We start from the raw sequence: 15,177 nt of genomic DNA, 5'->3' as shown, positions 1-15,177 counted from the left end.
CCGAACACCACTGCCGTCTGCATGGTTGTGGGCGATGTCTACATCGTACAGGTTGTCTGTACCGGCAGGAGGTGCCTGTCGGCTCACAAGTCCGCGGCTCGTGGCGTCCTTCTACGTGGTGTACGCTGAGACACCACCATACACGGTGCCCGCCTTGGCGCAGTCCTTACCAACTTGGCATCAATATGCCGCCGCTCGTGGCGACCTTCCACGTGGTGTCCGCTGAGACACTGCCACGCATGGCGCCCGCCTTGGCGCACTTTTCACAGGTATGAGTCATATGTATGAACACGCCGCTCATGGCGGCCTTCTACGTGGTGTCATCTGATACACCTGCATGCACGGCGCCCGCCTTGGCACACTCTTCACCAACTTGGCATTGGCATGCCACCACTCGTGGCGGCCTTCTACAAAGTGTTCGTTGAGACACCGCCATACACGGCACCCGTCTTGGTGTGCTCTTCACCAACTTGGCATCAGCATGCCGCCGCTCGTGGCGGCCTTCCACGTGGTTGTCTATCGAGATACCGCCATACCTGGCGCCCGCTTGGGCGCACCATTCACCAACTCCTGGCGAGGTCTCTTGCACCCCCGACAGCTCCTACATCGTCGTCTTCAACATCAAGTCTACTCCCTCATCCACGTTGCCGATGACATTCCGGCATCTAACCATCTTCCCCAACACTGGCGAGGCGAAGCCACTCTACCGACATGTCCGTGTACCGATGAAGTTCATCACCACATCACATGCTCTTGCTGGGCACCGACTCTAGGTGACGGCAAGACATCCTGTCCGGTCCGATGACGCGGACATTTTACAGGCCAGGTACCGACGAGGCGAAGGCCACTTCATCAACCTGTCTAGCTGACAAGGCGCGTATCAGCTAGACACTTCATCGTACATCGACAAGACGGCGTAGCACGCCGTTCGTCACCTGCACGGTTGAATGGTCGTGGCTTAGCATCGACGGAGTGGGGTCGTACCACCCCTCTCTTCCTCTTCATCACCACCATCTTCTGCACCAAGCACAAGGAGAAGACAAGACTTGAAGACGACACCGTTGCAGCAGCTTAATCAGAGGTGGTCTGACCTGCGGACGTAATTAAGCGAGAGCTTTTTGAGGCTCCGTGAACCAAGAGATCACAATCGCCCATGTCATGTTGGCCGTGTTAGTAGGCCACAGGGAGTGCACTTTTCATAAGAGAACTTGTAATTTCGTTTCTCTACATGAGATTAATAAAATACATGTTAACTACTTTGTCTTTATTTATTTGTGTACATTAGTGCACTGGCACGCCCGCATCTTTTCATTCCCTTGGAGCGTTGAGAAAATACACTCTCTGTCATAGAGTTTCGTTATTTTTCTCGCCAAACACTCTTTTATGCCATCCAGATTCTTGCAGCTATCCATGATTAGTTGTTGTGTGTTCGTCCGATGCCTCCTGCCTACTCCCTATATATGAACAAAAGGTACTTTTGAAAAGCCTTCAGAATGCCCAAAAGAACCTAAATAAATGATAAAGCAGCAAATAAGTTCTTTTAGATCAAACCAACATGTGAGTTGCAGTGATGTCAGCGATTTAAAACTCTGTTAAACAGAAAATGCAACTGAACTGGTTCTTGAAGAATAGCTCCAGCAACGGATAGGTTGATGACGAGTTCAACTTGTTAGCTATATGAAGTGCACCGCAGGCATGGAAGGGATAGGTCATAGGTGTGGTACCTGAAATATTGCAGTACGATAAAAAGATGTTAGGATGATGTGTGGCCGTCTATGGCACCTCCTGATATGACAATCACATCTAGTGCCAAACTTTGCGCAATTGAAAAATGCAAGGCAGCTGTAAAAATATGACAATCACATCTAGTGCCAAACTTTGCGCAATTGAAAAATGCAAGGCAGCTGTAAAAATATACTCTCTCTGATTCTAAATTCTTGACTCAAATTTGTTCAAATATGAATGTATCTATTCTTAAAAAACGTCTAGATACATGTGATATTTCGATAATAATTTAGGATCGAATGGAGTACTATATATAGAACAATGAAAAAAAGGAGAGCAACACAACAACCATTCCTCTGCTGTGGACTGCTGCCAGCCGATGAAACACTGCGTGTTCAAATTCAGTTTAAATCTCGTAAGACCAAACAGGACCAGCATCCAAACCAAATTAGGCACATACGAATAAATATGAAGGGAACATACAGGAAAGATCCAGAAGATTCTCAAATCGTAAGTGTCGATGCCAGAACTATTGGATTAACAACAGGTCCAGAAAATCTGACCATCGCGATCCAGTGACATTATACCTCGTTGCAACAACATTACTGTAACCCTAGCCTTTCCCCATAGATCAATTCTAATACCGGAAAAACATCAAAAGCTCAGTTCCGTCTTCAAATTGGATTGCGCGTTGATTTCTTAAAAAAGGAAAGACCAAAACGCAAAATTGCCATGACAGACAACTATAGAAACACTACTGTTTTTATTATTAGGTACAGATAACCACTTCCAGTTATCCAAACAAGTTGACGATAGTTGTTGCGGAGGAACAAAGTAAGATATTAAGAGATATCCAAATGTGTATTTACTCCCACGTTGAATGTGCTAGTATGATATGATAGTATTCTTCCTTTCAATTTTTAATAAATCCATACACTATTTGTAAGATACTACCTCCGTTTCATAATTCTTGTCTCAAATTTGCACAAAAATGGATGTATCTATTTCTAAAGAGCGTCTAGATACATTTAATATTCGGTAAAAATTATGAAACAGAGGGAGTACTCGAAAGCGAATTATATGAAAAATAAATGCAAGTCGTTACATAGTTTATATTGATTTCTGTTTTATATTAAGGGCTCGGTTCTCTAAGTTCGCTCCGGCCCCGAAATCTTAGGACCGGCCCTGAGCACAGCTAGGACCGGGGGCAAGGACGGATGGAAGAGCCTGTTTTTTTTTTCAAAAGGAGAACAGTACGCCAAACTAACAGAAAACCCCCTCTGAAGCATCAGAATCGCCATGTCAGCCATCACTCGTCCATTTGATGTGCGAAAACCATGATGGTGACAACTTTAGACCGTAGAAGTGACAACTTTAATTCTGCGAGGATGACAACTTTAGATTGTCAAGCCGAATGGCTAGAGAGTGAACGTTTGCTCGCTTTGTGATCCCATTATCAGTAAGCTGAGCCTAGCTCTAGCATCTCCAATCTGATTTTCGCCAGTGACAAAAACACCATCCATAAAATTAAATATGATGCTAATGAACAGTTCAATTCTTTGGGTGTAAAAGAAATTTACTTCTGGATACTCAGAAAATCTACTAGAAAATCAGGCCTTCAGTTGTGGGTGGTCACGATTTGTGTGAGTAGTCCATTGTTTCGGGGGTTTCTTTCTAGCTCCGCCCCTATTCCCAAAACTAGTTGTACTCTTTCTTTACTTAATTGAACGGCAGAGCTCCTGCCATTTTCTTCAAAAAAAAACATATCTCTGACTCTTTCCTCCTTGGTTAAAATTGTCGTTAGCGATACCGCGTAGGATGGTTATTGGTTCAGAAAAGAGAAAAATAAACAAAAAAAAAGTGAGCCTTCTATAAACGAATAAATGATCTTTCCACGAGAATAATGCAAGACATTTCCGCATGGTGATAGATTTCACCTTCACGTTTGTCTTATTAATTGTATTCATTTAAGCATGTCTGTGCACGTACGGACAGATGTCCGATGGTCTTCCCGCACGACGTTGCTTGCAGGATTCATCTCCTGCTCGCTGATGCATATGCATGCATGGAAGTGCCAGTGCGGAGAATGGGGTCGAGGAAGCGCCGAGTCGCGTGGAGATGACCTATTATGTACGGAGTAGCATGTTTTATTGTTTTTTTAATTATGTGGAATACATAAGAGAAGATAATTTTCTCTACCATTGTACATGACCATGTCGCCGAGACATTCTCGCCTTGAGATTGAGGGGAGGGAGTTCGGCAATCCCACTTGGCAGAGGGGCAAAACCACAAAAAAAATCCCTCCAATCCAATCTAGATTTTACTATGCGCACGCAATTTACATTCTTTCTATTCTCTGATTGCTACAAGAAAGTCGTGAATATTTATAAATGCATGTAGTATAAGTTTTTTTTGTCGTGTATAAATGCACGCTTGCAAAAGTTTATGTTCCATGCGTCTCTACACAAAAGCAAAAAACTTTTGCACCTCTCGCCTAGCTAGTCAGGCTGTACCATACTTTTTGGTGCAGAAGCCATATTTTTGCACTAAATTAGGTATGCACGTTATATTGTAATAATGAACAAAATATGTCAAACATAGCTTACAACCAGACTGGGCTTTAAAATAGTCGAAGATTTATCCTCCAAGCTAGATGATAGAAGTTTAAACAAGAAATATGTATACATATTAAGTCATAGGGGTGCATCGTCACTAAATACTATATAGTTATTCAGACGGACTTTATAACACAAGTTCTGCATATATAAATCGACAACATATACGCTAGCATAACCAAATGTATAAATAGTTTGGCATGCAATGCAAATAAAAGTAGTTGGCCGCCATCATAAATCCAGAAATGTGGAAGCACGTAGCATGTTGGAATCGGCATATCGATCTGCCGGCTGCTTCACAGCTTCTCGCCACGGATCCTCCTAGCAAGATGAATATGTTTGGACATGATGGTCACACGCTTGGCATGAATAGCACATAGATTGGTCTCTTCAAAGAGACCCACCAAGTATGCTTCCGCTGCCTCCTGCAATGCAAGCACCGCATGGTTCTGGAAGCGCAGGTCACTCTGCTTATAGAGAATATAATATCAATCATAATTAATTATAGGTATAAACACAAAGTTTTCTAGAAAAAATGCACAATTGTTTCTTTAAACTGATAGGGGATGGAAAGCACAGCTACATGAAGACATGTATGTTACCTTGGAAACCTGGGCAATTTCACGAACAAGTCTCCGAAGAGGTAGCTTCCCTATGAGCAGCTCCGCACCCTTTTGATACTTGCGAATTTCGATACGAGATAACATAGAGAAATATTACTTGAGTAAAGGGTGTGATAATAATCACATGATTACTTTGAGTGTGCACACCTCTAAATAAGAGACAACACAAGAAATTTTTGTTATGTTCCACGTACCGGAGAGCAACAGTTCCAGGTCGGTACCGGCGAGGCTTCTTCACTCCTCCTGTTGTAGTAAAATAAAATCCTTATATGGGCCAGGCCGTAAATCTTACGTGACGACGACCAAGTCAACATTTCGCAAGCGCGAGTCAAGACGCCTACGTAACCCAGTCAATCCCATGTGGCAAAGGAAGACTAGTCAACGGAGTCAAGCCTCTCATGTCATGGTTAATGGGTCAAATGAGCTAGAGTAGGGGGCAAGAAAGATGAGAGGAGGGGGCCCTTAGTCCATGGTGGACCATGGACCAAGCCCTACTTTTCTCACATGGTGCACACAAAAGCTATGGACCAAAGGAGCTACTTTTACCATTTTGCCCCCACTTTCCTCTCTCCCTTAAGGGTAGCCATGGTCTTTTGTCATGGACCCCTAGGCTATAAATACCCCCCATGGGGGCATGTATCACTCACTCTCACTTGAATAAACTCGAGGGGAGAGGGTTAGAGAGCCTCTTTGAGAGGAGCTCTAGTTTCGGGATCTCGGGAAGCCTCGTTCGGCCTGAGCCCAAATGAGAGGGAATCGGGTTAGAGTCTTAAGGGTATCTCGACCTCGCTACTTGGGAAGCCTCGTTCGGCCCAAGTACGAGGCGACCCCTTTCGACCTCTCGCTAAGTGATTCGGGGAGTCTTGATCGACCCGGACGCTTTGGCTAACGACCCACTCGAAGCCTCTCCTAACATAGAACTAAGTCGCACCCGCAGGGTCGACCGAATCTATTCAAAAATATCGACGTGTCAACTTGTCCAAGTGTACGGCATGCCTCACTCGATGGGCTTCGCGCCACCTTCCCTACAACCGGTGGTGACCCTACCCTTGGAACCTACAAGAGGAAACAATGTGGCGTCGAGAGGATCCGCGCCAGAAAACCAAGCAGTCCCGGCTTACGACCCCTCCAACCCGGGATTGCCTCCACTAGCGCTCGCCGCGATTGCCCAAGGAGCTCCTTGGTATCACCCATATTGGGGGCTTCTGCCGCAAGGCGCTCTCCAAGTCACGCACGCTCAACATCAACCTCGCTTTGCGAGTGCTCCGCAAGCGCCCCTTGTTCCTCCCGCCGGGGTCGAACAAGGCGGCCACCAGGTACCACCTCAAGCTGCGCCTCGCGGATAACGAGACCCCAGTGTGCACGGAAACGAGCAAATGGCAGAATTCGGAGCCCGCGCCGACGGCGAAAGGAATTCCCGTCGACGCTCCGACCCTCCAAGAAAACGCCGAGATCATTCTCCAAGTGACCCCTCCAGCGACGAAAGCGATGAGGGAGGACCTCGCCACCGGAGGAACCAAAAGAATCGGCCGACTTGCAATCCGCTCACGCGGGATATCCAAGACGCGCCTTTTCCGCCGAGGTTCAAGCCACCCACTATACGGCCGTACGACGGGGAGTCGAACCCTCTTCAATTCTTGGATGTCTACTCCACTGCCATACGGGCTGCCGGGAGAGGTCCCGTCGATATTGCAACCTTTTTCCGCTCGCGCTCACCGGAATGGTGCAAACTTGGTTTTACAACCTGCTGAAAAACTCCGTGCACTCGTGGGAACGCCTCCAAGAGGTCTTCATCGCCAACTTCCAAGGAAACTTCAAAGAACCCGTGCAGGCTCACGAGCTATACGCCGTGAAACAAAAGCTGGGGGAATCCCTCCAAAGCTTCTTCCATCGCTTCGCGAAGGTACGAAGCCAAATCGCCAATCCGCCGTCGACCACCGTGATCAACGCATGCATGCAAGGCCTTCTTCAAGGAGAAGTGAATCGGGCCCTAGTTGCAATCCTCCAAAGACGACCGAGGAGCTCTATCAGATCTTGCAGGAATACGCCCGAGGCGAAGATGGGGACATTGCCAAGAAGGACGCGCCACGCGCCGCTCCCGAAGGAACTCCCTCATCAGACAAACCCCCTGCGCCCGCTCCGTCTTCCAAGAAGAAGAAGAAATGGGGGGAAAAGGGCGTCGGCGACCAAGTTCAGAAAATCTTCGCCGTCGAAGGACAAGCATCGTCCCACAAGGCTTGGCAACCCAAGAAGCCACCTCGTCCAACCGAGGGAGGAACTGGAAGATGCCTCATCCACAACTCGGCAAGCCATACCACTGAGGAATGCAACACTCTAATCGTGGCCCGCGAAGAATTCCAGGCACGAATGCAGGCCCGACGCAAGGATGAAAAAACTGCCGAAGCTCCGCACCCCGCCAACGTCCTCGTGGCTGACCCAGCACCTGAGGAGCACAACCTCCCTTTTCAGGAACCCGCGCATCACGTCGGAGTGATACTCGGGGGCTCCGCCATAGGCCGGGGATCGAAGCGGCAGCGCAAGGAATATGATCGCGAAGTCAATGTCGTGGGGACCTTCACCCCGACACCGCCACCAAAATGGGCAAGCGTGCCGATCGCCTTCACCGAGGAAGACGCCAAGGGGATACGCTTCCCGCACGACGACGCCCTCTTTGTGACGGCGATCGTCGCCAATTGTGAGCTCAAAAAAGTTCTTGTAGATGGAGGAAGCTCCGCCGACATTCTATACCTGAGCACTTTGAAGAAGCTGATGGAACCACAAGGGGGATACAAGAACGGCTCGTTGCAGCCATCCCGTTATCCTCTCACCGGCTTCGTACCGGGGAAGTCCATTCAGCCGCTCGGACAGATTGAGCTCCTCACGACCTTCGGGGACGCCACAAATCATCAAACTGAGCTCGTGCGCTTCGACGTGGTAGACATGGAAGCCTCCTTTACCGCCATCCTCGGGAGGACGACGCTAAACCGTCTCTGCGCCGCCGTTCACCACAACTTCTTGTGTATGAAGATCCCAGGTCCGAAAGGCATGATAACGGTCTGCGGCGAGCAATCTTCCGACAGGAAGACTCTCTACCGCCACGAGACCAAGTGCGCCGAAAAGGAAGAATCATCCAAGAGTATCAATATGCTTTCGAATGCAGGAGCATCCGCGACCGATTTCTGGAGCGCTACATCCCCAAGCCTCTCCCTGAAGGAGAACTCAAGGAAGTACGCGTCTCCCAAGAAGACGCCACGCGCACGGTAAAGATCGGAGCCGCCCTCCCGAGCAAACTCGAGGAAGAACTCGTCGGCTTACCTCGCAAGAATTCCGATCTCTTCGCTTGGTCACCTTCTGACATGGGAGGAGTCCCGCACGACGTCATGAAGCATCGCCTCGCTGTAAGGCCCAACAAAGCTCCCGTAAAGCAAAAACTTCGAAAACTCTCCACCGAGCGATGCGAGGTCATGTAGCAAGAAATCGCCAAACTTTCCGACGCCGGGCTAATCCGAGAAGTTTGGCATCCCGAGTGGTTAGCCAATCCTGTCTTGGTAAAGAAGGCCAACGGCAACTGGCGAATGTGTGTTGACTTTACCGACCTAAACAAGGCATGCCCCAAGGATGACTACCCGCTCCCTCGGATCGACCAACTGGTCGACTCCACGGCGGGATGCGAGAGGTTGAGTTCTTGGATGCCTATTCAGGATATCACCAAGTCCACATGGCCGAGGAAGACAAGGAAAAAACCAGCTTCATCACCTCTATCGGCACCTTCTGCTATCACATGATGCCTTTTGGTTTGAGGAACGCTAGCGCAACCTTCCAGCGGCTCGTCAGCCTCATCCTCAAGGAACAACTGGGGACAAACGCTGAAGTATACGTTGATGACGCCGTCATCAAAAATCAAATTGCAGGAACTCATCCCCAGGACCTGCAGGAAACCTTCGACAATCTCCGCAAGTACGACGTAAAGCTCAATCCGGAAAAATGCGCATTTGGAGTTCGAGGGGGAAAACTCTTAGGCTTCTTTGTCTCCCAACGGGGGATCGAGGCCAACCCGGAAAAAATTCGGGCCATCCAGGAGATGGAACCTCCTCGCTCCGTCAAAGATGTGCAACGTCTAGCGGGAAGAATGGCGGCCCTAGGACGATTCGTCGCCCGGTCAGCCGAAAAGGGTCTTCCTTTCTTCAAAGCCCTGAGGAGTCTCGACCACTTTGAGTGGACCGACGAAGCTCAAAGGGCCTTCGAAGAGCTCAAGACCTATTTGTCGACCCCTCCGCTTCTCGTGAGCCTGAAACAGGGGGAACCTTTGCTCCTATACCTCGCTGCGACCCTGGTCGCCGTAAGCGCAGCACTGGTGAAGGAAGAGGATGGATCCCAACGCCCGGTGTACTACGTAAGCGAAGCTTTGGGAGGAGCGAAAGGTCGATACACCCAGATCGAGAAAATCACGTACGCCCTCCTCATGGCCTCTCGAAAGCTCCGTCATTTCTTCATGGGCTACACCATCATGGTGCCAACTACCTTCCCACTCAAGGAAGTTTTCGGCAACAAGGACGCCACCGGAAGAATCGCCAAATGGGCAACGGAATTGGCGCCTTTCTCGTTGGAACTCACGGCGAGAATGGCCATAATATCCCAAGTCCTAGCCGACTTCGTGGCCGAGTGGCACGCTCCACCAGTCTCGCCCAAAGAAATCACATCCAAAACCGAGCCCCCCGAACCACATTGGATAATGAGGTTTGACGGCTCTAAGCGCCTCGACGGTGCGAGGGCTGGAGTTATACTCATCAGCCCCGAAGGCAAGATCTTGGAGTACGCCGTCCATCTTGACTTCAACGCCACCAACAATATGGCAGAATACGAGACGCTACTTCTCGGACTTCGGCTGGCCAAGGCCATGGGAGTTCGACGCCTTTTCATCCAAGGAGACTCCCAACTGGTGATAAACCAAATGGATAAGTCATATCAATGCCTCGATGAAAGGATAAAGAAATACATCGAAGAAGTTCGCAAGATGGAACGGTATTTCCTGGGCATGGAGGCGCGACACATTCCACGAGGAGAAAATCACCTGGCGGAGAGGTTAGCCCGAACGGCCGGTTCCAAAGAACCGTTGCCACCCGGTGCATTCTTCGAAGTAATTCGCGCCCCATCCATAAAGGAAGAAGCCGACGCCCTTGACGAAGCTTCAAAGACCAACATGATCATCGACACTCCACCCTCTTGGATGACACCGATTATCCGCGCCTTGAAAGGCGAGGTCGACGAAGAAGCAGAAGGCCCAAGCGCCAAAACTTTGCTCGCAAAAGCGAAGATGTACGTCCTCCTCGAGGGCATCCTATACAAGAAGGGGGCGGCCGTGTTGCTTAAGTGCATAACTCCTGACCGGGGAGCCGAGCTCCTCTTGGAAATCCATTCAGGAATATGCGGCCACTATCTTGTGCCAAGGGCCACTGCGGCAAAGGCCTTAGGTCAAGAGTTCTATTGGCCCACCATGGTGCATAACGCAATCACCATATTGCGGAAATGCCAAGCTTACTAGAAAATGGCTAATCAATCCATGCGCCCGTGAATTCCCTGAAGAATATTCCGATAACATGGCCATTTGCACGCTGGGGAATGGACCTCCTCGGGCCTTTCCCCGCATGCAACGGGGGCTGCAAGTACCTCGTGGTGACGATTGATTACTTCTCCAAATGGATAGAAGCAGCGCCGCTCGGCAAAATCACGTCACAGGCCGTTCAATTTTTTTTCTGGGAAAACATCATATGTCGATATGGCGTCCCGAGAGAGCTAACCGTGGACAATGGAAAACAGTTTGACTGTGCGGAATTCATCAAATTCTGCGAATGCCTTGAGATCAAACTGCATTTCGCATCCGTACCTTACCCCAAAAGCAACGGCGTATGCGAAAGGGCAAATGGATTGATCCTCCATGGACTCCGTCGAAGGGTAGAGCACACTATTAGCAAAGCAAGGGGAGCATGGGGAGATCAACTTGCTAGCGTGGTTTGGGGCATACGCACCTCCGAAAGCCGTTCCACGGGCCGAACGCCATTCTTTTTGGTGTACGGAGCCGAAGCAGTTCTTCCCACTGAGGTTGAGTTCTGCTCGCCTCGGGTCGAAAAGCTCCAAGAAGCCATCCCAATGGCCTTCATAAAAAATGAAGAGCATCACAGGACGGCCGTTGATCTTGTGGAAGAAGCTCGTGACAAAGCCCTCATGAGGCACGCCGTCTACGAGCAAAGCGCCGCACGCTTCTACAACACAATGGTGCGGGAACGAGCCTTCTCCCAAGGAGATCTCGTACTGAAAAAGAATGTCGCAAACTCGACCCTAAATGGGAAGAACCATACCGCATCGCCGCGGTATTGGGAAATGGTGCATACCACCTCGAGAACATGAAAGGGCAAAATCTTGTCCATGCCTGGAACGGCGACAAGCTCCGGCATTTCTACATCTAAGGAGGACCTTCAAGGGCATTCCTTGCCGCTTCCTAAAGGAGATCATCAGCGCCCAACCGGCCTCTTCCCTACGAAACTTCGAGGGATCATAAGCGCCAACGAGGCCACGTCTACATAAGTCTTGTAAGTGCCCATCGGGCCATACCTTAAGACAAGGAAGCAAGGATAAATAAAGCAATTCCTTGAGGAAAAATTAAGAGTGACACCAGACACTCACACGACTCATCATCGTAAAAGAGCCGCTGCCCCTGTGCCGCTCATCGACGAACGCGAAAAGGCCTCCATTGGCCTGAGCATCCTCTAAAAATGTCCACGGACATAGGTCGCCACTAGCGACTTGTTCCTTGGTGGATCCTAGCGTGCCTCGAGGCCATCCGCCAAGTAACCAAGTCCCCCGAGGGCCGGAAGCTCCTTAAAACGCATTTAAGGGGAACCGTAAATAAGCGAGTTATGCATGAGCTTACTTACCTCGGAGAACCATGCTACCCGTGTGCGAGACGTCGCGCGCGGGCCTGCATGATAGTAACCGGGTTAAGGCTCCATAATAATCGCAGGAAAGCATAGCTTCCAGAAGTCCGAAGAGGAAAAATTCCGCATGAAATTTCCCGAACGGCAGGTCGAAATAACCGGATCACTACCGGCATATCGATAGCGACCCTCAACCGCCGATGAAACAAGTCAAGCACTCGAACTCAGGAGGCACTTCTTCACGGTAGGCTCAATAAGCTCCACCTGGGAAGTAAGCACCCTGCTCGCCTCATCCATCGTGCGGCACGGAAGAAGGTCCGGCTGGGAAACGCTCCTCAAGCAAATCATCGTCTCCCGAATCTCGGTGGCCTGAGCAAGCAAAAGCGAAACCACCTCGGGGTGACGATCCGAAGGAGGGCGAGCACGAGAAGCGAGCATAGAGCCGTCACTCATAGCAGCCAACTCCACCTTGAGGGAAGCAGCCTCCGCTCGGGCGTGCTCCCTATCAAGGTTGGCCGCCACCAAGTCCTCCTCGACTCGACGAGTCTTCGCGAGCTCGTCCGCCTGGCGCTCCTCAGCGAGCCGAGCCCTGGTCTCCATGGCCGTAAGCTCCGCCGAAACGCAGGAAAGCTCGGCCTCCACGGCCTCGCACCGCACCCTCTCCGAAGCCAACTCGCTCAAGGCAAGGGTAGACTTGGACCTCTCCACGTCCAAAGCAGCAGAAATTGCCTCCACCTGAGTCTTGAGGGCAGGAAGGGCGCCCACGGCCTCGACCAAACCCCTCACCTACAAAGAAGAGGGAGTTAGCCCAAAAAGCAAAACCGAAGGACCAAGGGAGGCATGCCACGGACGCTCACAGCTCCAGTGTCACGAGAGGGTCTCTCACCCCATCCTCGGTCGTCGGAAGCTCTCCGCCCCTCGCTTGAGTCAGGGGCTCGCCCTTAGAAACCTCGGGAGCCATGACCCTCGCACCTGAGAGCAAACCAAGGAAACCGTGTAAGAATCTCCAAGGAAGATCAACACCGCCAAAGAGAAAGGCACTCACCCGAGGTAGGAGCATCCTCCTCAGGACGCTCACGACCAATGGAAAACACCGGGACGCCCGCACTGCTGGCACCGGTCGACAACTCCACCACCGAGTCGCTCCGCAGCCGAAGCCTTATCTAGCGAGTGAAGGCCTCAACCTCACGGCTCGAAGGAGGAAGCACGTGCTCAAGTCCAATCTTCCCCTTCATGTGCAGGTCCAAGGTCACCCTCAAAGGGGACCTCGACTCACCCACGACGGGATCCGCCGAATCCGCCGGGGCGTTGTCGTAAGAAGGAGAAGGAGTCGGAGGAGCCTTCCTCTTGCATCCGCTCGACGGACGAGGTACCTTGGGGACTGGTGCAACAGGCACCGCCAGGCCCAGCACCACTATCCCCGTCTTCAGCTTCCCGTAGGTGTCCCGCAACTTGAACCCCACTGCCAGCATCGACGGTGTCGCCAAGCGGGAGTACCGATCGCCCATTCGAAGGAGGCGCCCGAATTTCGGATCCTGTCGCATTGGCACCATCTTCCCGAAACACTTCGCGATGATGTTGTGACATCCCCCGCCGCTGATCTTGGTCTTGTAGCCATGATGCTCCGGCCCGCCGTATGGACCTATCAGCTGCGCAGCCCACAGCGCCACCCTCTCCTCGGAAAACGTCGCTTAAAAAAGACAAGCCCAAGTTGTTAAGTACCACCGCAAGGGAAAAACAATCAAGGCCCGAAAGGAAAAAAGAAGCGACACTCACGTGTGGTAACGGCTTGTGGAGGACGGAAAGCCCGAGGAATCTCAAGCTCGGACCTCGGACGACTCCTCATCATGAAACGCCCCGCCATCACCATCTCCTCCATGAGGTCACGAAAGCTCCTCTCGGCAGACACTTCCTTAATCTTGGTCACCTTCCAATGGTCGGTCGATTGAAGCTCGCCAGGGTGAGGAACCTCCCTGAGGCCTCCAACCCCCGAATATCGAGGAAGATCACTCGAGTGTCGAAGTCGCGTCTTCGAAGCCCAAAGGAAAAACCATTGGGACCCCCACTTGTCAAACAGCTTCGCCGTGCTCCTTCCCGGCATGAGCAGAAAGTCGTCTCCAAAGCCGGGACGAAGCCTCAGGTTCACCGAACCAAAGGCGCTCAAGGTAAAGCCGTCGGGAGTGAGCGACTCCCTCACCTCCACGGTGAAGTAGAACAGCAGCAGCTTCATCGAGGGCTCCTCGTGAAGCACCGTCTCGCACAGCCAGCGGAACACGTTCAGCTTCACGATCGCCGAAGGGTGAAGCTGGGCTACCTCGATGCCATACGCCTCCAAGAACTCCATCAGGAAGGGATGAACGGGCACACACAAGCCGGCATGGAACCAAGCCAAAAACACCATGATGCACCCTGGACGCCGCTCGTGGTCGAGCTTGAACTCCTCCCCGTCAGGTAAGATACCATCCCCCTTGGGGAAATATCCCGCCTCCTCCAGCTGGACAAGGTCCTCAGGGCTCGTCGAAGACGGGAAAAGGTAGTCGTGGGCCCAACCGCCCTCCATCGGAGTCGTCGGGACCACCGAAGGATCCCCACGCGGCCGAAAGGCAACCTTCTTCTTCCTCGACGGTCGGTTCGCCGCACGCTCCGCCGCGGAGCCCTTGGACGGCCCCTTCTCGGTCACGGGATCGGCATCAGGACCCGTCAACTCACCTACGCAAGCAAGGAATCATCAACAATTAGTAAGAAAAATCACAAAGAGACCAGCTAAAAAAAAAGGAGAGCCCAAGCCTCTTGGGCCGAAGGCCTTAGCCCGCCCGTGAAAAAGGGTAGGGCAAACGAGGGGCAGGCGAACTGCCGCCCGCGCCCACAGCACGCTCGATGCGTTGCCGCCCCGTGCCTCGCCGCGTGACCGCTCCACCCTGCGCGGGCCCGCGCCGCGCTGCACGCCCGCCCCGTGCCCGCGACCGCACACGCCCAAGCCTCATCGCGCGCCCGCTCCGCCCTGCCCGTGCCCGCGCCGCGCCGCGCGCCCGCGCACGCCCAAGCCTCGCCGACCGCCCCGCTCTGTGCGTGCCCGCCCCGCCCTGCGCACCCGTGCGCACCCCCGCCGCGCCGCGCCGTATGTTGGACAAGGAGTCTCATTGCTAACCCGAGTCAATGGAGTCAAACCTTGTCAACCGTATGTAAGAGTTTTGTTATGGTCGATGCAGAGACAACCTACTTGTGGGTAGCAGTGAACAACAATCAAGCAGCACGCCGCAAGCGACACTACACCACATCTTG

The 15,177-nt window shown here is 51.8% G+C and overlaps 2 protein-coding genes across 2 annotated transcripts; both read right to left on the bottom strand.

Moving 5' to 3' along the window:
* Positions 1-4,572: 4,572 nt before the first annotated feature.
* On the bottom strand, positions 4,573-14,879 carry LOC100841542 (histone H3.3). Its single transcript, XM_010238203.2, has 4 exons — positions 14,813-14,879; positions 5,158-5,206; positions 4,943-5,033; positions 4,573-4,807 (listed from the first exon to the last, which is right to left on the bottom strand). The coding sequence occupies exons 1-4, from the start codon at positions 14,877-14,879 to the stop codon at positions 4,637-4,639; spliced, it is 378 nt and encodes a 125-aa protein (XP_010236505.1). The 3' UTR covers positions 4,573-4,636.
* LOC112271912 lies at positions 12,632-14,589 on the bottom strand. The gene is made up of 4 exons (XM_024462162.1): positions 13,672-14,589; positions 12,941-13,585; positions 12,753-12,867; positions 12,632-12,681 (listed from the first exon to the last, which is right to left on the bottom strand). Exons 1-2 carry the CDS (start codon positions 14,453-14,455, stop codon positions 13,059-13,061), a joined length of 1,311 nt encoding a protein of 436 aa, XP_024317930.1. The 5' UTR covers positions 14,456-14,589; the 3' UTR covers positions 12,632-12,681; positions 12,753-12,867; positions 12,941-13,058.
* Positions 14,880-15,177: the final 298 nt, after the last annotated feature.

This window comes from Brachypodium distachyon, chromosome 3 (assembly GCF_000005505.3).
Source record: "Brachypodium distachyon strain Bd21 chromosome 3, Brachypodium_distachyon_v3.0, whole genome shotgun sequence".
Classification (NCBI taxonomy): Eukaryota; Viridiplantae; Streptophyta; class Magnoliopsida; order Poales; family Poaceae; genus Brachypodium; species Brachypodium distachyon.
Note: the sequence above shows the minus strand (reverse complement) of the source record. Positions and strands in the feature narration are given on the sequence as shown.